Below are 26,064 nucleotides of genomic sequence, written 5' to 3' on the forward strand. Positions count from 1 at the left end.
TACTTCACTGTTGTTGGAATTGTACGTTAGTGTTACGAATCGAAGGTCCTGCTTGCCGGCTAGCCTACAGACGGTAATTTACCATAGAGGTTAGCGAGGGTAAGCGAAGCGGCAAATGTGCCGTTTTTACCGACGTTAAAGAAGAAGATAGTGCTTATCTTAAAACGTGGTTATATATTTACTAACGGTGATTAATAACGCGGCGCATCGTTGTTCGTTAAAGGGTGGAGGGAAAGATGAGGAGACGTTCACCGGCAGGAGGAATGCTGCTGTGAGAGGCTTCACATAAGAACATGTATTTTAATGTTGTAATTCTTATATGCAGGGCTCTGTTTAAGTTCTGCTGTTGCATATTTAGCTACTCAATGATGTAAGGTTGAACACCAGTGTATATAGATGGGAGATGTACTGCTCTCCTGAGATGTCTACCTGAAACGTTCTGTTGAACACTTATTTTAGTCGGGCTGTAACACATTTCTACGTGCTGATTTTCATATAGGATGTTTATTAAAGAACATGGGATGGAGGGAAGATGGACCCCGGATGGTCAAAGAAGTGGGAGACCCTGATGCAGAAATACAAGGTGAGTTGTAAGCAGGTTAAAGTGTTGAACTCTACAGCATAAAAGAAACAAGATGAAGTTGTCTTTCTTATAAATAATCAGGCAAAGTCGGTGCTGGGTAATATCTACAATGTGTTAAAACATCAGAGTCCATTAAGTTGTGGTACAGCATTACAGTACATATTATAATATATGACTAGTGGTGAATAGTTGATCTAAATAATGATTACAAGAAGTGTTTGTATATGTTGTTTAAAGGAACTGACGGTGTCAGCACTGAGGGAGGAGAGGTCACTGCTGCACACTGGAAGTGTCTGTTGTCATGGATGAGGTGATGGAGCAAAGACCTGCTATTACCCCACTACATCCCATCTCCTCAGCCATGATGCCAACCACTGCAGCAGGGTCTCTCCTCCAGAGCAGGAGGGAAATAGACCTGCAGGCCTAAAACATGAGTCAACAATCACATATATTCAGATATTTATTATTTAGATTTGTACAGATCATCAGGAAACATTTGTCTGTAAGAACTTATACCGTGTGGTATAACTTATAAACTGCACTACTGATAAACAAAAATAAAACCCTCAACAATAATCATGTTCCTGCAACACAGGGATCTGGATATTTGGAGCAGACACTGCAGCTACGAGCCTCTGAGGATGTTCCAGGACTGCTGGAGTGGCTCATTGGCTTCGTCGCTATCATCCCCATCACCACCGTGGAACTATGGACATGGAACCCAACTATGTTCTGTTAGTAAGCAGTGGACGAGGTTCTCCATGGAACGCCTTGAAAGATGGAGGTCCTTCCTTAAATCCTGTTACCCAAAGTAGAGGCCCAGCGGGTGAACATGAGGATTGACCTGCAGTCCGGCCCTCTGGCACCAACCTGTAACAGAAAACATCAGATATTACATTTATTCTGAATGTTTTCATATCAATTTGTTGATAGACTACTTATTTCTTCTTATCATACACGGATTGCAACATGTATATATAACATGGATTATTTGTCTAATAAATTATTCACTAATAGGCCACTACTTGTTTTATTTATCCCACCAAACTCATACATGATATTATTAAATGACCTATATTAGCCTACATGTCTGTTGGTTTTGTTTATGCATGCATATGCACATCTATTGATAATCAAATAATAAAGGAACTTATTTAAACCAGATAAGTCATATTACTTACTTAAGTACTTATGTAATGTACCTCCTCCGATGGGCCGATTGCCTCCGTCGTCTCTGTGGTAAGGTGCTGGTGTTCCGTGGTCAGAGGTATAATACGATCTATGAACAGACGATTAATGATCGATAAAAGCCTCTTAATAGTCGCAATTCATAGTGAGTGAAAACAGCTACTCAGGTAAGATGAAGAAAGGGAAAGCGTGGGAGCGCGCATATATAATAAACTAGAAAACATTTGACATTGGTTTGACTTAATACATATTTAGAAATATGTATTAAGTGTAATAGTAAACATGCTTTATAATTTGATAAGTAATTTCCATTAAATGGGAGCCAGAACTGCTGTGAGAGAAGATGAGGATGAGATGTCAATAAAGTTAAAAAAAAAAATGTATTATGAGATGTGTATACTTCCATGTGAACAATCTGAGGGTAACAGCATACTCAAACGTTCATTTAGTAGGCAGTATGCAGTACATGCACGTTAAGTATGTAGTAGGCAGTATGTTAGTACGGCATTTCGAACACACGCACCATCACCTGCGTTTGTGGCCATGGCCAACCTGGGTGGGTGTCACATGACCAATGGAGCGTAACATGATTGGCTGGACGTTGGCTGAATTGAGACAGGGATCGATTGCTTCTCTCTGGTGACCCGGATGTTGATTCTGGTTCTTTTTACACTGAATTTTTTTTACACTGAATTTTTTTCAAATTCAGAGACAAAAAAGAATTCAGTGCGAGAAATTTGAATGTTTTTAAAATTCAAAGTCTGATTTTGATACTAAAAAAATTAAATCTTTGAAATTCATATTCAAACTCTGATGGCACAGATTTACTTCCATAGTTATCAAGTTATTCAAGTGTAATTAAGGGGAACACTGCCTTATCCAGCATCTCTGAAAAGTGAGCGAGTGGATCAACAAGATGATTTTAGACAAGGGGAAAGAGCATGGAGAAACCTAAAACATGCAGGACAGTGGCTCTCCGGGACCAGAGTTGGGCACCCCTGCCATAGTTAAATAGAGTAGTCTCAACCTTTTTCTTTGCCTCCCTTGGGAGTGATTTTTGTTATCTTTTCCCGTAAGGGTTCTTTTGTTTGTCAGTGCTTTCACGGTTCTCAGTTCTTAGCCCAAGAGTTTCATGGCCTGTTTTAGTTCTCACTCTGTCTACGAAAGTTTAGAAATAAAGATCTGCCTGAACTGTTCAACCTCTGCTCCTGAGTCCTCTTTCTGTCCAGGCCTGACAGAAGGAGCCATAGAGAACAGATGCAATATCTGATTTCCTTATTCATGTGGTACTTTTCTCTTCTATCAGCAGGATGCAGAGTATGGATTGTGGGTGACAGTTATGTCCGACGTGGTGAACAGCATGCATGGGGACCAATCTTGGTGTGTCTGTCCATGTCCAGTGGTTTGGCAGGGGAGGCATGTTTTGGCATGACCTCCTTCCCTTCTTCCACCGGTGCCTTAAAAGGAGAAGTGCACCAGATGTGCAGGTGATTCACTGTGGGGGCAATGACCTTGGACGTGTCAAAAGTGTGCAGCTTCTCAACGCAATGAAGGCTAACCTGCATGACCTCCACCAACAGTTTCCATTGATGAAGATTATTCTGTCTTCCATCAATCTGAGGCGCCACTGGCGGTATGGCCCCCTCAGGGAAAATGGAAAAGGTGCGGAAGGTTACGAACAGTGTGATGGCTACCTTTTATGCTGTGCATTAATGGGAGGATAGTTTATCACACAAACATACTGTTTGAAAAGCCTGGGCTATTTTTTAGTGACAATGTTCGTTTTACCCTGAAGGGAAATTATATATTTTTAGGTGACTTGTGAAGGTTCTTCAAGACCATATCGTGTAACGTTGCTACTGGACCACCACAAATAAAATGTTTTACTTTTATATATGAGCTCATGCATTATTTATTGTTACATTCAACACAACCTACAATTTAAATCGTTAATAATTTACACATTTAGGTCATTTAGCAGACGCTTTTGTCCAAAGCGACTTACAATAAGTACATTTGTCAAAAGAAGGAAACAAGGAAACCACAACGAATCATTGCCGATAAAGTAAGAGCTAAAAGTAGAACAAGTGTTAGGTCCTCATCTGAGTAAACTAGTAGTTCAAGAGCAACAGTGCTACGATCAGAGTGCTATAGGTAAGTTTTTTTTTTTTTTTTTCTTTTTTTGGGGGGGGGGGGGGGGGGGGGGGTCATGCTAGTCGAGGTGAAGTCTGAACAGGTGAGTCTTGAGCCTTTTTCGGAAAATGGCAAATGACTCAGCTGTCCTGACATTAGTCGGGAGTTCGTTCCACCACTGAGGCGCCAGAACAGAGAAGAGTCTGGACTTTGCTGAGCGACATTTGTTTGATTTCAGCGATGGTGGTACCAGCCGGCCAGCTGAAGTAGAGGAGCGAAGTGCTCGCTTCGGGGCATGAGGTTTGACCAGTGTTTGAAGGTAGATGGGTGCCGTTCCATTGATGGCCCTGAAGGCCAGTGTCATCGTCTTAAATTGGATGCGTGCTGCAACAGGGAGCCAGTGGAGGTCACGGAGGAGGGGGGTCACATGGGAGAATTTGGGTAGATTGAAGATAAGACGTGCTGCAGCGTTCTGGATACGCTGCAATGGTTTAATCGCAGAGGCCGGGAGTCCGGCCAGGAGAGAGTTGCAGTAGTCAAGGCGGGAGATGACCAGTGCTTGGACCAAGAGTTGCGTTGTGTCCTTTGTGAGGAGGGTCCGAATCCTGCGGATGTTGTAGAGGGCAAATCTGCAGGATCGGGCCACAGCAGTGATGTTGGGGGTGCAGGATAGTTGGTCATCGAGGATTACACCCAGGTTCCTTGCAGTTGACGACGGCAATACTGTGATGCCCTCGACAGTGACCGACAGGTCCATGCGAGGGCAGTCTTTCCCTGGGATGAAGAGGAGTTCGGTTTTATTCAGGTTAAGCTTGAGGTGATGTGCAGTTGTCCAGACAGAGATGTCAGCCAGACAGTCCGAGATGCAAGTTGCAATGTGGGTGTCAGAGGACGGGGGAAAAGAGAGGAACAGCTGGGTGTCATCTGCGTAGCAATGGTAGGAGAATCCATGCGATGTGATAACAGAACCTAGTGATCTGGTGTATAGTGAGAACAGAAGCGGTCCTAATACTGAGCCTTGAGGGACACCCGTGTCCAGAGAACAGGGTTTGGACATAGAGCCATTCCATGTGACCTGAAAGGTGCGATTTGTCAGGTATGATGTAAACCAGGCGAGAGCAGAGTCAGTTATGCCAAGTTCAGCCAAAGTGGAGAGGAGGATTTGGTGATTGACTGTGTCGAACGCAGCAGATAGGTCGAGGAGAACGAGAACGGAGGAGTGGGACGAGGCTCTGGCATCTCGCAGGGACTCGGTCACTGTGAGGAGGGCTGTCTCAGTGGAGTGAGCAGTCCTGAATCCTGATTGATTAGGGTCTAGGAGGTTGTTCAGCGAGAGATAGGATGACAGTTGGTTGTAGGCGGCACGTTCCAAGGTTTTAGAGAGGAATGAAAGAAGAGATACAGGTCTGTAGCTTTGGATGTCAGTAGCGTCTAGGGTGGGTTTTTTAAGGAGAGGTTTCACGGTAGCTGTCTTAAAATCCGCTGGAATGACACCTGAGGTGAGGGAGGAGTTGATCAGGGTGGTGAGGAATGGCAAGATGTCGTGTGAGATGTCTTGGAGAAGAGAGGAGGGGATCGGGTCGAGGGAGCAGGTGGTGGCACGGTTAGATGTAACAAGTGCGTGAACATCTTCAGAGGTGAGGGGGGTAAAGCTGGTAAGACCATCCGAGTTGAGGGTTGGGGGAGATGTCTTCTGGGAGGGAATAGGCGTAAATGAGGAGCTGATGTCATTTACTTTCTTGGTAAAGTAAGTAGCAAAGTCATCGGCAGTAAGGAAGGAAGGGGGCGGAGGGGTAGGAGGGGTGAGGAGGGAGGAGAACACGGAGAAGAGTTTCCTGGGGTTGGAGGCAGAAGAGTTGATCTTTGCCAGGTAGAAGGCAGATTTAGCTGCCGAAACAGTTGAGGTGAAGTCAGAGAGGAGGCGGTGGTAGTGAGCAAGGTCCTCGCGCTGGCCCGATTTCTTCCATTTTCTCTCTGACGCTCGCAACAATGATCTGTTGGTTCGCAGAGGTTCAGACAGCCAGGGAGGGGGGGGGGGGGGGGATGATCACGCAGGTCGTGAGATAGGGGGACAGAGAGTGTCCAAAGAAGAGGAGAGTGAGGACATCAAGATGGAGGAGGCTTCCTCAGTAGGTATTAGGGAGAACTGTTCTGAGGATGGTAGCGAGGAGATAACAGTTGAGGAGAGAGCGGAGGGAGTGAGGGATTTCAGGTTGCGGCGGCTGGTGACCATTCGAGGCGTAGAGGGGAGGGATGTGGTGGGCTCCATGGGGAGGGAGAAAGTCACAAAGTGGTGGTCGGACACGGTGAGCGGGGTAACAGAGAGTGCCGAGATGCCACAGGATCTTGTGAAGACAAGGTCAAGTTGGTTCCCGGCGCGGTGAGTTGGTGGAGAGGGGGAGAGCGTAAGGTCAAATGCGGAAAAGAAGTCGATGAATTCAGACGAGTGCAGCTTTCCCGAGTGGATGTTGAAGTCACCGAGGACGACGAGCGGCGTGCCATCATCAGGGGAGCAGCTCAGGAGGGCATCCATCTCATCCAAAAAGTCACCGAGAGGACCGGGTGGGCGATAGATCACTATGATGTTGAGTTTGAAAGGAAGGGTGACAGAGACGGCGTGGAATTCAAGTGTAGATCGGGGTAGGTGCCCTAGAGGAAGGACCTGGTAGGACCATCTGGGTGAGATGAGGAGCCCAGTTCCTCCTCCTCGCCCTGTTCATCTTGGGGAGTGTGAAAACGAGTAGGCAGTTGAAAGGGCAGCTGGAGTGGCAGTGTTTTCCGGGGTGATCCAGGTCTCTGTGAGGGCCAGGAAGTGGAGAGACTGCAGGGAGGCATAGGCTGAAATGGTGTCCGCCTTCTTGACTGCAGCCTTTCTGGGGAAAACCTGGTCTGATCAGGAGAGATGGCATCCACCACACTTTGGATGGAGCTGCTCTCCTATCTAGAAACATCGCTGATCTCATTGGTAGTCCTAAAACATGACAAACCAGTGTTGAGACCAGGAAGCAGAGTTGCAGTCTTACACACTTCTCTGCGCCTCCTTTAGAGCAGTCACCCAACCACACAAGAACGGTGTCTGTCCCCCGACCAACCAAATTTATTAGGTCAAACAGAAGAGAGATTTCACATGAAAACCTAATAAAAATTAGCACTTCCGATGTAGTAAAACAAAATAAGAGAATTAAATGTGGACTCTTAAACATTAGATCTCTCTCATCTAAAGCAGTATTAGTCAATGACCTAATATCAGATAATCATATTGATTTATTCTGCCTGACTGAAACCTGGCTGCGTGATGAAGACTATGTTTGCTTAAACGAAGCTAGTCCTCCCAGCCATATTAATACTCATATACGTGGAGGAGGAGTTGCAGCCATTTTTGATTCAATCCGAAACCAAAACTAAATTATATCTCATTTGAGAGTCTGATTCTCAGCCTTTCGCACCCAAACTGGAAAACAATGCAGCCAATTCTGTTTGTTATTGTGTATCATGCTCCTGGTCCATACTCTGAATTCCTATCTGAATTCTGAAGTTTAGTCCTTAAATCAGATAAAGTAATAATTGTGGGGGATTTTAATGTCCATGTGGACGTTGTAAATGACAGCCTTAGTGTAGCATTTACAGTGCATCCGGAAAGTATTCACAGCGTTTCACTTTTTCCACATTTTATTACGTTACAGCCTTATTCCAAATTGTATTAAATTAATCTCTGTCCTCAAAATTCTACACATAATGCCCCATTATGACCACGTGAAAAAAGTTTTCTTGAGAGTTTTGAAAATGTATTAAAATTAAAAAACAAAGAAATCACATTTACGTAAGTATTCACAGCCTTTACCATGAAGCTCAAAATTGAGCTCAGGTGCATCCTGTTTCCACTGATCATCCTTGAGATGTTTCTGCAGCTTAAATGGAGTCCACCTGTGGTAAATCCAGTTGATTGGACATGATTTGGAAAGGCACACACCTGTCTATATAAGGTCCCACAGTTGACTGCATGTCAGAGCGCAAACACCAAGCATGAAGTCAAAGGAATTGTCTGTAGACCTCAGAGACAAAATTGTCTCGAGGTACAAATCTGGGGAAGGATACAGAAAAATATCTGCTGCTTTGAATGTCCCAATGAGCACAGTGGCCTCCATCATTCGTAAATGGAAGAAGTTTGGAACCACCAGGACTCTTCCTAGAGCTGGCCGGCCGTCTAAATTGAGCAATCGGGGGAGAAGGGCGTTGGTCAAGGAAGTGACCAAGAACCCGATGGTCACTCTGTCAGAGCTCCAGCGTTCCTCCGTGGAGAGAGGAGAACCTTGCAGAAGGACAACCATCTCTGCAGCAATCCACCAATCAGGCCTGTATGGCAGAGTGGCCAGGCGAAAGCCACTCCTTAGTAAAAGGCACAAGGCAGCCCGTCTGGAATTTGCCAAAAGGCACCTGAAGGACTCTCAGACCATGAGAAACAAAATTCTCTGGTCTGATGAGACAAAGATTGAACTCTTTGGTGTGAATGCCAGGCGTCATGTTTGGAGGAAACCAGGCACTGCTCATCACGAGGCCAATACCATCCCTACAGTCAAGCATGGTGGTGGCAGCATCATGCTATGGGGATGTTTTTCAGCAGCAGGAACTGGCAGACTAGTAAGGATAGAGGGAAAGATGAATGCAGCAATGTACAGAGACATCCTGGATGAAAACCTGCTCCAGAGTGCTCTTGACCTCAGACTAGGGCAACGGTTCATTTTTCAGCAGGACAACGACCCCAAGCACACAGCCAAGATCTCAAAGGAGTGGCTTCAGGACCACTCTGTGAATGTCCTGGAGTGGCCCAGCCAGAGCCCAGACTTGAATCCGATTGAACATCTCTGGAGAGATCTGAAAATGGCTGTGCACAGACGTCTCCCATCCAACCTGATAGAGCTTGAGAGGTACTGCAAAGAAGAATGGGCAAAACTGCCTAAAGAGAGGTGTGCCAAGCTTGTGGCATCATATTCAAAAAGACTTGAGGCTGTAGAGGCTGCCAAAGGTGGTTCTACAAAGTATTAAGCAAAGGCTGTGAATACTTATGTAAATATGATTTCTTTGTTTTTTAATTTTAATACATTTTCAAAACTCTCAAGAAAACTTTTTTCACGTGGTCATAATGGGGCATTATGTGTAGAATTTTGAGGACAGAGATTAATTTAATACAATTTGGAATAAGGCTGTAACGTAATAAAATGTGGAAAAAGTGAAACGCTGTGAATACTTTCCGGATGCACTGTACTTCCTTAATAGATTCTATTGGCTTCAGTCAGAGTGTACAGAAACCAACTCACTGTCATAGCCACACTCTCGACCTCGTCTTATCTTATGGCGTTGAAATCGAAAACGTAATAATCTTTCCTCAAAATTCTTCTTTATCTCACCATTACTTGATAACCTTTGACTTATTGCTGCTGGACTTCGCTCCTCTAGGAAAAAGCTACTACTCTCGGTGTCTATCGGATAGAGCATTAGCTAAGTTTAAGGAAGTAATTCCGCCAGTCTTGAGTTCACTTCCATGTCTTAATGAAACGGAGGACTTCTATGTTAATCTTAGTCCCTCCCAGATCGATTCTCTTATAGATGAATCTGGAAGCCTACTGCGAACAACTCTTGACTCTGTTGCTCCGCTAAAACAGAAAACTATAAAGCATAGGAAGTTAGCTCCCTGGTATAACTCCCAAACTCGTAAATTAAAACAAAAATTGCGTAAACTTGAAACCATCTGGCGCTCCACCAAACTGGAAAAATCCTGCCTAGTCTGGCAGAACTGTCTTAAAACGTATAAGAAGGCTCTCCGTAATGCCAGAGCAGCCTACTACTCATCTTTAATAGAGGAAAATAAAAACAACCCTAGATTTCTTTTCAGTACTGTAGCCAGGCTGACAAAGAGTCACAGCTCTACTGAGCCATGCATTCCTAGAGATCTTGGTAGTAACGACTTTATGAACTTTTTTAATTATAAAATTCTAGCAATCCGTGACAAAATTACTTGCATCTTGCCTTCAATTGGAACCGCGTTACCCTCAAACTCTTGCTAGTTTTAGAACTAGCATTAAGACCTGATATATATTTAGACTGCTTTCTCCAATCAACCTAAACCAACTAACGTCAATGATCTCTTCTTCTAAACCTTTAACCTGTCTCCTAGACCCGATACCAACCAGGCTACTGAAAGAAGTCTTACCCTTAGTTAGCGTGTCGCTATTATTATGATCAATGTGTCTTTATTAACAGGCTATGTGCCACAGTCATTTAAAGTAGCTGTAATTAAACCTCTTCTTAAGAAGCCTACTCTAGATCCAGGGGTTTTATCAAACTACAGACCAATATCAAATCTTCCTTTTCTCTCTAAGATCCTTGAGAAAGTAGTCGCCAATCAGCTGTGTGACTTTCTCAACAATAACAGTCTACTTGAGGACTTCCAGTCAGGATTTAGAGTACATCATAGTACAGAGACAGCTCTGGTGAAAATTACAAATGACCTTCTTATTGCTTCTGACAAAGGACTGGTTTCTGTACTTGCTCTGCTAGATCTTAGTGCTGCATTTGACACCATTAACCATGAGATTCTAATATGTAGACTGGAAAAATTAATTGGCAACAAAGGAACCGCATTAAGCTGGTTTGAGTCCTATTTATCTAATCGATCTCAGTTTGTGCATGTCAATGATAAATCCTCCAGGCACACTGAAGTTAAATACGGTGTTCCTCAAGGTTCTGTGCTTGGACCAATTATTTTCAATTTATATATGCTTCCTTTAGGCAACATTATTAGAGGACACTCTATAAACTTCCATTGTTATGCTGATGATACTCAGTTATATCTATCGATCAAGCCTGAAGAAACCAATCAGCTAGTTAAACTCCAGGCATGTGTTGATGACATAAAATCCTGGATGACCTGCAATTTCCTGATGTTAAACTCCGATAAAACGGAAGTTATTGTACTTGGGCCTAAACTCCTCCGAAGCTCGCTGTCTAAAGATATAGCGACTATTGATGGGATTGCCATCGCCTCAAATGCTACTGTAAGAAACCTTGGAGTTATCTTTGATCAGGACCTGTCCTTTGACTCGCATATTAAACAAACCACGAGGACAGCCTACTTTCACCTGTGTAACATTACTAAAATTAGGCCAATGCTGTCTCAAAAAGATGCAGAAAAACTCGTCCATGCATTTGTTACCTCAAGGCTGGACTATTGTAATTCTTTATTATCAGGCTGCTCTAATAAATCTCTTAAATCTCTCCAGCTGGTCCAGAATGCTGCAGCTCGTGTTCTGACTAAAACCAGAAGAAGGGATCACATTTCTCCTGTATTAGCTTCTCTGCACTGGCTCCCAGTAAAATCCAGAATAGAATTTAAAATCCTTCTCCTCACTTACAAGCAGTGTTTGGAACGTTACTTTAAAAAAGTAATTAGTTATAGTTACTCACTACTTGTTCCAAAAAGTAACTGAGTTAGTAACTGAATTACTTTATAATAAAAGTATCCCAGCAAGCCAAGTCAGATTGACGTAATTCGGTGACGTTCCGGACTAGGTTAAATTGGCGATGTTTTCGACGTCATAACCAGGACGTCCTAACCAAGACGTCAAATCGACGGCTTGTTAATGACCCTAAGCCGACCACATACCCGTCCAGTTTATGTCGTCGAGAGGACGTCTTGTGGCCGCGTCCTGGAAATGACGTCCAAATGTCCCCGATTCAGCTGTGATCTGGCCCATTACTGAACGTTGCTGAAAAGCCGTCTCGCAACCAGAGCGAGAGAAAAGTGCCAAATCAAAATTTTAATTCTGCATAGAAAATCATCAATTTAAGCAGGCAATATGTGATCACAACATTGACTTTACAAGATAGTGTTTCATTACAATAAAAAAAAGTATAAATAAAGAAAAGTATACATGAAGAGTTCATTTGCAAAAGCAGATAAGTGCCATTTTGAAAAAAAAGAGCTGAGGCTTTGTAATTATTCTTTGCATAGTGTTTTCAATAAAACTTCATTTTTTTGAGATATGTCTGTTTTGTTACATCTCAAAGTCACTCAACTTTGGTTTGACTGATATCACCTTATGTAAATAAAAAATAAAAAAAGAAGATTCTAAAATTATCTGCTTTTGCAAATTAAGCTTCAAATATTTCAGACACAAATCAAACACCAAACTTTAGTTGGATTAAAATAGAACAATTTATTTTTAAATTTAACAAAAATAATGTGAACGACTAAACATGGAAGCAGAGTGTGATACACACAAATACACTTTATGAACACTGGAAACGGGTCTCATGTTTGAACAGGAAACAGGTCAACAGGTCACATGGTTTGTTTTTAAAAAGAAACAAACGGTGAATGAACAACAAGGCCTGAGTCAGGTGACCACAAGGACTGTCACCTGCAGGTGTAGGTCTCTCCCCCGTTGGCCAGGCCTATGAAAACAACCCCTTTAACCTCGAGTCCTCCGTTTGTGTGGTCAGGTATGATAAAATCTTTTACCAAACTGCCATTATGGCGTGTCAAAGGCCACCTTGTTAGCCGGGTTAAGCTTATTGTAACCCCCCCCACCAGTCCTCCCTGGTGCATGTTTAAGATAATCTGCCACCACAGCACTGACGGCAGTTTCTGTCGCTGTCTTGTCCCACCGTTTGATAGCATCTGTAATACAAAATCAATCAGACTGTCAGACTTTGAAAACATACATTCTCAGGAAAAAAAATATTAATAACAATGTTGTAATTACCTAGGACAACAACGTAAAGAAGTGTCGGCTCGAAGCCCATCTTTGTTCCAGTCCCCCTCATGTTGAGGCCTGCCATCAGGCTGTTGGTGAACAATCTGAAATAGAAGAAAGACAAACCATATCAAACTCAGAACAAGAGGCATAACTGGGAAAATGATGGTAAAAATGACTTTTCATGTAGCATTGTGTTCATTCAGTTTGCATTTAAAAAAAAATCAAATTTCATGTATTATCAATGGTTTGAAGTTTTCTGCTGTGTCAGTGTTGACCTGCACCAGTCTGCGTCTTCCAGCTTATTCACTGAAAATGTCAGTCATCTGTCTGTTACATTTTGGGTGGTTAAGATAGATAGCAGACATTTTCCATGCTTGATCTGTTCATTTGTACATACCGATCTAAAACCTTGTGGACACAGTCCGTCAATGATTTCCCTCCAACACTGGCCAGATAGGAAGTCTGTGTATATCAATGTTTAAAGTCAGTTGATGTTCCTTTAAGAGACATCCTCAACATTATTCAAATTATTTACAATTTGCTTGGACCAAAAAGAAATAAAAGTGTGTTGATAAATGGCAATACCAATTGGTCCTTAAAAGTTGTGTTGGACTCCACTTTGTCCTCCAACTCCAAGAACTCCCTGACAGAGTCCATTCTATGTAGGGATATCGAGGACACCGTTTGGCCCCGAAGCTCCTTCACGATGTCCTCTATATCCAGGAGCTTTTTTAAAACTTTACGTTGAAATTCTGAAAAGACAATGTATCTTATTACAACTACAATTATCGTCTTTAACCTATTTCATATTTCATGTGACAGTAGCGGCTTGAAACAACAGCTGAGTGCGCTGAATGAAAAAAATACGAGCGCCGTCAAGCTGGATAGAAGGAGATCGTAGCCTACCAGACAGGAAGTCAGGCACAGAAAAGGCGAGAGAATCCGGTCAATTTTCAAAATAAAATAAATTAAGATTAAGTTTGCCTGTCCGTAAATATTTGTCAGATAGGTCCGCACACAAGACACACATCCATACATACAGCGCTAGAGACAGACCTGGAAAACCGAGTAGCCTACAGACGGGTCGATGTTTGACCGGCGCGGAAAGAATGAGAAGCTGCTGCTCAGGCCTGGTTCACACTGGACGCGGAAGCGCCGCGGCGCGGCGCGCCACCGAAAATCGCGAGCGATCCGCGGACCCCCCGTTCAGACCAGACGCGTATTTCTCCGCGGCGGTCGACAAGCGCTTCTGCTCAGCTGTTGTTCATTCAGAGCTATTTTTTTCCATTAAACCCCGTACAATTAATACGCCATGTTTCTGTAACCAAGAAGTTTGTACACTTCTTGTATTTATCCGTTCTTGTGTTTATCCGTTAGAGCGAGAGAGAGAGAGAGAGGGACACACACACACAGACAGAGAGTGTGTATGGTAGTAGACAGTAGTAGTGCAGATATACCGTTGAAATACACATTTTTGAAAATTGACCGGATTGTCTCGTGTTTCTCTGTGTGATTTCCTGCCAGAATTGACGCGTTCGCTCGCGGCACGCGCAAAAAATAGAGCAGACGCCGAAACGATCGCTTCACGGCGCGGGAGGGCCGCGCGTATTCGCGGCGCTCCGCGTCCAGTGTGAACGACACCATAGCTTAACAGGGGCGCCGAATGGAAGCGGGCTCCGCTACGCGTCTATTCGCGGCGCTTCCGCGTCCAGTGTGAACCAGGCGTCACGCCCCCCCTCCCGCGCCGCGAATACGCGCGGCCCTCCCGCGCCGTGAAGCGATCGTTTCGGCGTCTGCTCTATTTTTTGCGCGTGCCGCGAGCGAACGCGTCAATTCTGGCAGGAAATCACACAGAAGAACACGAGACAATCCGGTCAATTTTCAAAATAAAAGCAATTTTCAAAATAAAATACCGCGATTGACAAACGCGATCATATTTGTGTATCTAAACTCGCACTGGGAAACAGGAAGAGACAATACATTTAATAAATGTGAAGAGTAGATAAAAAAAAGTGTATTTCAACGGTATATCTGCACTACTACTGTCTACTACCATACACTCTCTCTGTCTGTGTGTGTGTGTGTCCCTCTCTCTCTTTCTCTCTCGGAGAGAGAGAGAACGGATAAATACAAGAAGTGTACAAACTTCTTGGTTACAGAAACATGGTGTATTAATTGTACGGGGTTTAATGGAAAAAAATAGCTCTGAATGAACAACAGCTGAGCAGAAGCGCTTGTCGACCGCTGCGGAGAAATACGCGTCTGGGGCCTCATTTATAAAACTGTGCGTAGGATCCTTACTAAAAGTGTACGTACGCCCAAAAGCCAAAGTTTGCGTGCGCCAAAAAAAAATCAGATTTATAAAACTGTGCGCACGCACGTCCTACGCCGATTTCCCTTCATAAATCACAATCCACTCTAAATGTGGCGCACCTGTGTGCGGGCCATACCACGCCCATATTTGCCTATAAATATTCAGAGAAACGCCCCTCATGACTATTGATTCATGACTGAAAGCATGGCGAAATCGGAGCGAAAGGCCAAAAAACGCAATTTCACCCAGTGTGAGGTGGAAGTACTTGTCGGGGAGGTGGAGAAGAGGAAGGCTTTATTGTTTGGTGGACTCAGTGTTCGGGTCACCAATGCCAAAAAGGCCCTAGAGTGGCAGCATGTGACGGATAACGTCAATGCTGTTGCCTCAGAAGGTCGGAGTGTGGCCGAGGTGAAAAAAAAGTGGTCAGACATAAAAGTAGACGCAAAAAAGCGCCTGGCAGCACACAGGCAGAGCGTCTGTGCCACGGGCGGGGGGACGGGCCAACCGGAGCTCACCCCGCTGGAGGAAAAACTGGCGGGGATCATCGGGGACTCCCTCCTGAGTGGAGTGGTGACGGAGGTGGAGGGGGACACCGATGCCGGCCCACAAGAAGCAGAAGACCAAGGTATGTAATTTGTATTCCCATATGTGAAAAGAGTGTAAACCAAATGCATTAAAGTTGTGTTCACCCATTTATGTACAGAAACGATTGAGACTCCGTTCACAAAACAAGTGACTTTATTCAACTTTTTTTTTGTAGTTGCTGCGGGTCCAAGCGAGGTCAGTGGTGCTGCAGCTGAGCCACGTGCGCCCAGTGTCTCCACTGCACCTCGTGCATCCCAGCCCTCCAGCAGCTGTGTCCTCTCAGATGCAGTCCTGCAGACACAGAGAGACACAGAGAGACACAGAGAGACACAGTCACTGCAATCAATGAAGTTGCTGGAGAACTGCGGGAGATAAAACGTGTCCTGTCCGAGCTCAACACCACCATCAAGGAGTTAATAAATAAATGATTATTTTGAATCTGTTTCCATACCTGTATTTTTATAAGCGACGCATCACATCCAAACGCTGGCGCACGGCAGCAGCGTTTGGCTCAAATGCCTGGGGATAGGGGTCCGGGTCGGGGCCAAGACGATCAGCGTCGGGGGGCAGGGCCACATCCCTCAGTTTTGCCACGTTATGCAGCACAGCACACGCTCTAACAATGTTGCAGACCTTCTCGGGCTTGTAGGCTAGCGTTCCCCCTGTCCTGTCGAGACACCGCCACCTGCCCTTCAGGAGCGCGATGGTGCGCTCTACAATACTGCGCGCCTGGCTGTGGCGCAGATTGTAGGTGCTCTCCTCTGCGCTCTGTGGGTTGGGAAAAGGGGTGAGCAGCCACCGCTTGAGGGGGTATCCACTGTCGCCTGCAAGGTCGGTGAACGTGTTAAACACAAATACAGAATTGCAAGTCTCAGGATTTCCACATTAATTATCCGTACCTAGAAGCCAGCCATCACGTACAGCGCCGGCCTCCAGTCTGCGCCCAACACTGCTGTGTCTCAGTATAAATGAATCATGGGTTGATCCAGGCCACCGAGCCACTACATTTGTGAGCAACATGTCTGCATCACATACAATTTGGACATTGAGGGAATGGAAATGCTTACGATTAATGAAAGCAAATTCATTCTCACTCGGTGCCCTTATAGCAACATGAGTGCAGTCAAAGGCACCGATTACATTTGGGAAACCGGACATTGCTGCAAATTGCGCTTTTTTATTTGCCTGTTCACCCACCGTATAAGGAAACTTTATGTACTGATTCGACAAACCAATTATACCTCCTAACACGTCTGGCATGACACGGCTGAAGGTTGGCTGGGATATCCCTGACCTGTCTGCCAATTCCCTCTGGAATGTGCCGGTTGCCAGAAACCCGATTGTTGTGAGCACTTGGAGCGGGACTGGCACGGCGTGGTTTCTGCGGGTGCTCCTCTCTAAGGCTGGGCCCAATGCCGTACACAGATCCAAGAGGACAGCTCGTGGGAGTCGGAAACGGCTCATCAGCCACTCATCACTGTTGGCCAGTGGATCTTGCTGGTCTCTGAAGTTCCGCTCCCTCCGTATCCTTCCGTTTGCCACATCCTCTAACAGTGCCAAAGCAGCCATTGTGCGTCATGACGCATTGTGAGTACCTGCCTTTATATGCCCATCTATTAGGTGGTATCTGCTACACGTGTGAGGATTACCCCGATTAACTAACAGTTCTTCAGACTAACAATATAAGATCATTATAGTCTTTATTTGTATGGCAACAAAACACAGTTACAAAGTGTTTTATGCGTTATGCATTGAAAACGGAGATGAAACGGAATGGGCTATATGATATAGGATGTTAATATATTACACTGCATTCATATCAGTTTGAACATACTTTGCCCTGCTGTTGTCTTACTATTGTCCTAAATCATATGTTTCCCGTGTGCACTCCAGGGAGTATGTTATTCATTGTAGAAATAGTTTTTTTTTTTATGGCTACATTTCTTGCAAATTAACTGTTCATATATGAGAGGTAATATAACTATTTATTTTAAACGATCAGTATCAGTTTCACACAGTTTCTCCCGTTTCTTTCTTCTGCCATCAGTGGCGCAGTTTCTCATTACCCCAGTTATGTGCGTACGCATGGGTCAGAGTTGGCGTGGAGGACCGCACATTTTCCCGTCAAGTTCTCTTTTTATAAATCCCACGGTTTGCGTAGAGAGTGGCGTACGCCTTCTTTTGTGCGTACGCAACGTTTATAAATGAGGCCCCTGGTCTGAACGGGGGGTGCGCGGAACGCTCGCGATTTTCGGCGGCGCGCCGCGGCGCTTCCGCGTCCAGTGTGAACCAGGCGTGAGACCAGCCAAGCGCATGTGAGGCGCTGCGCTTCCGCGGGCAGTGTGTCCGGGCTGCCGGCAATTAAAAAAAACAAACTCCGCTTATTCGACAGCTTTATGTCGCGCACAACAACAACCAACAACAGCAACAACCAACCAGGAAAAACAAAAACTATGAGTGAAACTGTGACTGAGCAGGACTGTGATGGTGACGAGGCCTGTGTGTCGTTTTCCTCCCTATACAGTAGCTACAGTATTTTCTTTTGCACTTGTGAGTGTGTATGTTACAAAAAAACAAACTGATTTACAGCTTGTTGTTTATAAAGCTGCTGTTCTGTGGACTAATTTCTGTGCATGAGCGGTCTGTCAGTGAATACAGATTGTTGCAAAGCTTTTCCCTCCTCCTGTGACTTTAGTTATGATGGGAAAAATATGAATGACGTCATCAGCGACTAGTCGACGTCGACTCGACTTCCATAACATTAGAGTCGACTTTAAAAAATCTGAAGTCATGCAACCCCTACACGGCAGGACAACATGTCTCTACTCAGACCGCAGTACACACTGTGAATATGCTCTGATCGACCTGAATGGGAGTGAATTAAGTGCTACGGCGTGCACAACGGAGACAGAGACCTAGGCCATGAGAAAGATTAAGATGACCTACTGAAGATGAGATTAGTCACTAATGTGTAAAAAGAAACATAGGGATTTAGAAATAAAGGCTATTGGGCAGTTGTGTAAATGAAGGACCCGGCTATGATTTGAGGAAATACAGTAAATTCAGTGTTTTAGTTGTTAGCACTACAATATAAGGATTATATAGGAGGAGTACAATATAAGGATGGAACAGAAAACAGATGGAAGGAGATCTTGTTATTGATGCAATAACTTCAAAAACATTACATTTTTATACAGTTCAACTTACATATCGTTAGCCTAATAGCATAATTGCCTAAGTCATATTTGAACGTTTTCGGAAAAAGAGAAAAAACACAATTTCTAGCAAGCAGATTGGTATTTTTTATTGATAATGTAACAGCAAGTTCAACCAGACCTGTGAACAAGTTTGAAAAAAAAAAAAAGACACAACATCAACTCCATAACAAATAAAAGTGACTTAGGCAGAATATGTCATGACTTAGGCATTTTTTTCTCTTACAGTATATGTATATAATGATAACATAACCAAGTCTAACCTTATCTAAGGTGTTTTAAAGTATAATCTTAACAAAGTTGTTTTAAAGTTTAACCTTGCCTAAGTTGTTTTAACCTCAACTAGGTTTTTTTTACACTCACCTAAGTTGTTTGAACCTTGCCTTGAACTCCTTTTCAGCTGTCTAATGATGAGGGAGGTCATCATAGTACTGGTGGGCCACTCTTGGTAGTACTGGTTTCATTGCCTGCAAGTCATTGAATTTCCTGAGAGTAATTGGCAGTTGGGCAGGAAAGAGTGGGACCCACTGGAATGATTCATCGGGGAGGCTGAGTCGCTGAGGCAGGTCCTCCCAGTCAGACTCAAAATCCAACTTGTAAAGGATTCGACCATCTGCCATGTACTGGAGAGCCCGAAGGTCATGGACTGTGGGGTCGCCAACTTTTCTACCTGGTCGAATGGTGGTGGTGACATAGGCCCCAGATAACTTCATGAAGTCTTTGTGGTATAGCTGGGTGACCTTGTATGGGGATGGATTTAATTGTGATTAAAAGTTTAAACACACAGTTCCTAATCTCCTTGATTGACTGAGAGTACATTTACTGTCTAGAAAGTTGAAGGAATAAACCAGCTTACCAAATGAATTGAAGAGAAGATCTAATGCTTCACTTCTGTTAAACTTTCTTATGCGATCAGCCATGTTTGTTTATACCGGCAAACATGCCTAAGTCAAAAAGATGACTTGGGCAGATAGTGATTTTGGACTCTAAAAAGTGTTCTGATAGGTTGAGGACATAGCCAATAAGGCAAGGTGATGCAGCAGTGGTAGGAGAGGAAGGTTAGGCAGATATCTCAATTTGGCCAAAAAATGACTTAGGCAATTATGCTATTAGGCTAACGATATGCATGGCTATACTTACTTTCCTGAGACATTGGGAAGGCCGGTGCTTGATTTAGTTGAAAGGAGAGGAATAAAACAGAGCAATTATAAAAACATTGCAACTTTTCAGAATAAAGACAATGTGGTTAAGAATTTTGATGGTGCATATTTTTTAGGCTTACCTGGCATCTTCTTGGGTGATTTTTTTGCAGAACCAAGGGACGGTGGCCTCTGGCTCCCCCTCTTCCCAGGAGATGTTCTCCGATGCAAGCCAACTGCTGACCTCTTCCTTGGTGTGGTGGAAGTGATTGGCTGCGGGCTTGACCTTTTCCTTGGGGATCTTCTCACTATAGTATAAGCACAATATGAAAAGTAATCAATTACATTATATTTTCAGAAATATTACTTTTATTGCATGAGACTTTGGAGTTAAATGAAAACCATCTTGCCATTGCGATCACTGAAATACTTTTAATGGAACACTGAAAAGGTTTACCCTTCTACAGAAACCTACATGCTAATTCTTACATACTACTTACATTACTCAAACTTTCCTTTATTTTGACAAAGCATAATTGACAGTTGAACAACTTCAACAAGTGAGAGGCCATCATGTGAAACTTACATGGTGTCACTTGAGGCACTGGAGCATCCGGCAGCAACTCTATATCACTGCTTTCAGTGGAATAGGTATCAGCATCTGGATAGAGAATTTTTTCTTCTTTCAATCGTATATCATTAATATAACTTAAATCTTAATCTTTATGTTATAATGAACCAGATGTAGTCCTTTTTTTTCATCCACTATGACACTTGTGTGTCCTCACGAATACAGAGCTATGCAATAAGTGCAGCAGTCAATACGTTTACATGATACTTGAAAACCAAATTATTGCCTTTATCTGACTATAACTGGAAAACTGAAGTGCATGTAAACCCTGTTGTCCTACTAACGTCAGAGTTCTACCGGCCAAGTAAAGAAAAAACCCGGGGTCAGTGCAGATTCAGTGCATTTCACAGTGCGACCAGCGAGAGATGTGTTTTATAAAAAGAGGAGAGAGAGAGAGAGAGAGAGAGAGAGAGAGAGAGAGAGAGAGAGAGAGAGAGAGAGAGAGAGAGAGAGAGAGAGAGAGAGAGAAAGACTGGTGTGTCTGGTCGGGAACTGTAGTTGAGAATTTATTAAGTTTATGAAGTTGTTTATATTTAGTTTTTTTACGAGGTGACAGAAAAGTCAACAGGACGGGGGGCCGTATTAACCTGCTGAACCAACGCATATCGCTGCCTTGGGGGCGGACACCCGTCAGTTACTCGATTTTCTCTGTTGCATGTAAATTGAGACAAAGACAGAACATCAACAAGATGCTCAAATGCTATGCTCAAAAAGCTATGAGCATAGCTCGATTAAGCTGTGCATGGAAACATACTGAGTCAGTAACTCTGCAGCTGTCTTTCATACATTTTACTGAGCACTGTGTGTAAAAGCATGGACAGAACTGTTGTGTAACTAATTAAAAACATACCGGTACCTTTCTTTGGAGCCACAGCTGGATGATCATCAGATGAGCTCTCTGTTTCTTCTACTAAAGATAACATGTCAATTTCCATTAATTGATTTCGAATAACTGACATTTATTTTATTGTAAGGATTATTGTGGTGTCATGAAACAGACCAACGTAAACTGCTTACCTGGGGTCTTCTTTCCTGCTGTTTGTTTGGATAACTTTTTTAAAGTGGAGTCTCCAGCTTTTGAGGTATCTAGACGGACAGAGATATCTCATCAAACAGGAATTTTTTGGGGAAATCAACCATAACTCTTCCTGGCAATTGAACTAACTTTAACATTACACTATAGGACCAATTCTCTTTACTGTTGTGTAACTAATTAAAAACATACCTTTCCTTTGAGCCACAGCTGGATGATCATCAGATGAGCTCTCCGTTTCTTCTACTATAGATAAAGTGTACATTTTCATTAATGGATTCTGGATAACTGATATTTTTATTTTAATGTAAGGAATGGATTATTGTGGTGTCATGAAACAGACCAACGTAAACTGCTTACCTGGGGTCTTCTTTCCTGCTGTTTGTTTGGATAACTTTTTTAAAGTGGAGGCTCCAGCTTTTGAGGTATCTAGACAAAAGTTGTGTCATCGAACTAAAAACCTATTTATTGTCAGCAACCAACACCTTTAGTATCACCCAACTCCCCCTGTGCAATAGGGGATTACATGATGATCGAGACGGCAATTACAAAACACAGCTTTTTTCCCCAAGTGTCTTGGGGAAAAAAGTTGTGCGATGATCGAAACGGTTTCACGTCGCCAGAGAGCCCTGCTGGTCCTTGTCTGCAGTGGAGACACAGCCACCGAGAGGCCCGAGTGAGAGGACGGTTCCTGTAGAAGTTCAGTTCCAGGAACTCCTGCAGCTATTATCATAGAACACAGCTAATGATGTCATGGCATTAGGAAAACTGTAGGAAACAAACAATGACAACATGGTGATTTACTCTAAGTTATTTGCGAAAAATAATAAATCCTGATCATCCCAGAAACTGGATTTACACACTCACCTTTGGGATCAGTGTCATCCTGTTTTGTGGAGCAAAATTTTTTCGGTGGCGGAGGAAAAGCCGTCAATTTTCCTTTAAGAAAAAGGTAAAATAATACTACAGTAAGCTTAAGTACTACACTACATCAAATGCAGCCCCATATACACAATGTACTTACTTGTCCCTCTTTTTACACGGTCATCATCGTCTTCAAGTTCTAGGGCACACAACCATTGAATATATTAGGTTCATTTATAATGCAATCAAATCTGTGCAAAAAATGTGAAGCCTACATAAACTATTATTCAATAAGTCATACTAACCATACTCAAAGTCTGGATCCTTTTTAGGGAATTTGGTTCTCTTTCCTGCAGTGACATATTAAATGTTTTTATTTATATACTGCAAGTATAATTCAAATTAAAACTAGAAGAAGCATGTGTGTTTGAGTGCATAAACCTGAACTGTGTTCTTTCTGCGTCATCTGTAAAGAAAGTTGAGTAGAGAGAAATTAATTAACAGTGCACCAGATTTAAGCATTCATGTTACAGTCAAAGTACAATCATGTTCACACATGCACATACATTTGTTAATTGTTCCCCAAGATGTCAAAGAATAAGTGAGGGACTCATGACTTTGACAGTTACAGTTAACAAACTGGCCATTCTCATTGTCACCCTCTGTGGTTAGTGGGGGTTAGTAGGGTTAGTAGGAAAGCAAGTAAGTGTATTTGTGTTACTATATTAGTTATTATTTGTTAATATACTGACACCAGTCATATTATTTGATCAATGCATCATCTTACTTTTTGTGTTGCTTCATTGTTCCATATTATGGAGAAGGGGGAAGACAGCATAACCCTCCAAATGTGGAAGACAGACACACTTCCGGTAAAGATCATTTTTGTGTAATAACTGTCTAGTAGCTCCATTCAAAACGCTGTGTTTTATGTATGCCACATCGATCGTCTTGGAGTCGCACGGTCTTTTAAACAGGTCCTCTGCACTGTCCTGTGAAATCAGGTCTACAACAACTGTGCCTTCCTGTCTGTTTTCTCGGATGAAGACAAAGTCCTCGTTCTCAAGGAAGAAGCAGAAATTCTGTGGTTTTGTTGAAACAAAGTGACCTTTGTATTTGGGGCGCAGTATGTCACTCTGAACATGCTGTCTTTCGGGCACTCTCTTGGTTATCTGTGCAATTGGGTTGCAGCTCTTCCTGACCATTTTTTTCAGGCTCTGAAGGTGGTTTTCAAAGGGGAAGCAGGAGATGTCATTCAATGAACTGCCAAAATATGCTGCATCGTCTGCCACATGCCTCAACAAATGTACATTGTACACAGGGAAGTCATTGCTGTACAGCTCTGCACTGTTTCTGACAAAGTGCTCCATAAGCTCCTTGGCATAGGAAATGTAGGTCTGTCTCTTTGAATTGTCAGACTCCAGGAGAATGGAAGTGGCTACTGAGAGAGTCAAAAAATGTTCATAGTAAGCATCATCAACTACACCCTCGAGAACAACAGACCCAGTGTAGAGAATGAACTGCCGTAGCTCTGTTGCCTTCCATCGGTCGAGTTCCTTGAGAGAACGTGGCTGTCTGGCAAACTCAGCTGGCATGGCACCCCGCAGCATTACCAGTCTTTCAGATAGCTGTTCTCGCGCTCTTGGTCTAAGCCTGCAGACATCAGGGCCATGTAACAAAAAATGAAGCAATCTCTTCGTCACTCCAAGGCATATAAGGTGCATATAATCCAGAGGAAACTGTTGAATACAGAGTATGCCAGCATCAAATAAAGGAGATGGGCCGTGTTGGTGCTCTGGGTACTGAAGTTGACTGAGCCCAAGATCAGTCCTAGATTCATGAGTGGCTGTGGACAGGAATGTTTGTTTGTTATTTGACCTTACTGCTTTTTCCACACAACGCTCACAGCCCTCAGTAGCGTTGTGGCCCTTTATGTTTTTCAGGAAGGCCCTGGCAGGTGCATCACACACAAATCCCCTCAAGGTGAATCGGTGCATTACGCCACCATACATAATGCCATTGGTCTGCAGGTGCTTCAGCTCTTCAACCAAGTCTAGCAGATATTCTGCAACAGGCTTTGGTTTTCCTACACCACAAAACAGTCCTACTAGAAATGGCTGGGAGTCATGGAATTTGGCAAGTATTGGCCACAGTTCTGTTCTGCTAGATTTGAAAAGGGGAGTCCCATCTATGTTGACAAAAAGTTCTATATCTCCTGTAAACTCGGGGCATACAGACAGATAGCGGGTAACTCCTTCTTCCACTCCGTAATAAATGTACTGACCATTGCATTTGTCCTTTACTTCAACTTGGCGTGGGGTAGCAAGAAGTGTACGCTTATCTTTGGGAAGGTTATGCCCATGTCCTCTAAGAATGCCAAGGAGTGAATTAATGGCATGATCGGTTTGCCTTGTTTCAACAGCCCACTTTGCCAGCTCTTGGTCTAACGTTGGCACTTCCACTCCTGGAGCAGCACCTGCACCAAGAAGTTCTGGTTCAGAGTCACTTGAGTGAATGTGCTCATTGAAGCCATAGTCATAAACGATGTCATCGTCAGACTGGACTGGATTTACATCATTGTTCTCAGCTGTAGTATCAACCACTTCTGCAGCACTAGGTGATGTCTCGCTTGTTGGTAAATTGCTTTCACTAGTAGTAGCGCCCTCTGGTGCCTCCTCACCCTCCTCACCCTCCTCACCCTCTCCTGATGTGTCACTGTCAAGTGTGTCAATGTTATCATCATCTTCCTCAATAAAAACTCTGAGCCGCTTGTTAGACCGTTTCCAGTCACGGTTATAGTTGCGATCCATGTTATGACGACCTACCTCTTGTCTTTTGTGATCCTGCAAGGAAAAAAAGATACAGTTATACTACTGCTCAGTCGTTTCTTTATGGATACAAAATCAAAACTACGAGGAAAACGTCTTCGTTTCTGCGGTGACTGGGACGGACGAGCGCCCGGCACGTTACTAGCTGAAGCTGTTGGAGCCATTCTTTATTTTGTTTCTAGTCACCTATTTTAAGACATTAGAAATGGCACCACCTGGTGTTGACCGGTGGTAGTGACAGGAGGCCTTTATGATTTGATTAGGTCTCTGATGACACGCAGGTGTGCAGACCAACAAGCGAATGCTGAGAGAGCACACAGTTTTTACTGCTCTGTTTTGTTATCCGTTTTATCTCGATACCAACCCTAAGTAACACTTAGAACGCTACATTTTAGATATCGCAACGGATTGTGATATTAGCGTATGTTTTGTTTATTTGTACTTTTTAGTTTAATTCAATTGGTGCATGTTAGAGCTGCGAGCCAACACATGCACACACTCGCACACAATCCACCCATAACCAACCGGACAGACGACAAGCAAGCAACAACCAAGTAAGTGCAAACTCAAAGCACGTAAGAACCCTCTTGACAGCATAAAGGCTTTAGCTAAGCAGAAGAACTCGTAGAAGCTATTGACCTAACAAAAGTAAAAACTTCTCTCATCTGGATTGGATTCAAGTTGAATATTGGACATTTGGAAATGAACTGACATTAATTGATGAAGGATTGATGCTCTGCTGCAAAGTAATAAAAACATGGTTTGAATGCACCTCTGTTGCTGTGTGTGCTGCGC

The 26,064-nt window shown here is 43.5% G+C and overlaps 1 protein-coding gene and 1 long non-coding RNA gene across 3 annotated transcripts; one reads left to right on the top strand and one right to left on the bottom strand.

Moving 5' to 3' along the window:
- Nucleotides 1-1,218: 1,218 nt before the first annotated feature.
- Nucleotides 1,219-22,516, bottom strand: LOC311019041. 2 transcript variants are annotated; one of them, XR_014597774.1, is made up of 5 exons: nucleotides 22,445-22,516; nucleotides 21,770-22,294; nucleotides 21,562-21,630; nucleotides 21,401-21,454; nucleotides 1,219-1,453 (listed from the first exon to the last, which is right to left on the bottom strand). It is a non-coding gene; the product is annotated as an uncharacterized lncRNA (long non-coding RNA). The 2 variants fall into 2 exon arrangements; XR_014597775.1 differs by lacking the exons at nucleotides 1,219-1,453; nucleotides 22,445-22,516 and having other exon boundaries at nucleotides 21,358-21,630; nucleotides 21,770-21,823; nucleotides 21,938-22,276.
- Nucleotides 14,955-15,934, top strand: LOC311018792 (nuclear apoptosis-inducing factor 1-like; the record flags this gene model as incomplete). Its single annotated transcript, XM_084017870.1, has 2 exons — nucleotides 14,955-15,599; nucleotides 15,735-15,934. Exons 1-2 carry the CDS (start codon nucleotides 15,167-15,169, stop codon nucleotides 15,932-15,934), a joined length of 633 nt encoding a protein of 210 aa, XP_083873996.1. The 5' UTR covers nucleotides 14,955-15,166.
- Nucleotides 22,517-26,064: the final 3,548 nt, after the last annotated feature.

The sequence above is a fragment of the Eutrigla gurnardus genome (assembly GCF_963514095.1).
Source record: "Eutrigla gurnardus genome assembly, chromosome: 9".
Taxonomy (NCBI): domain Eukaryota; kingdom Metazoa; phylum Chordata; class Actinopteri; order Perciformes; family Triglidae; genus Eutrigla; species Eutrigla gurnardus.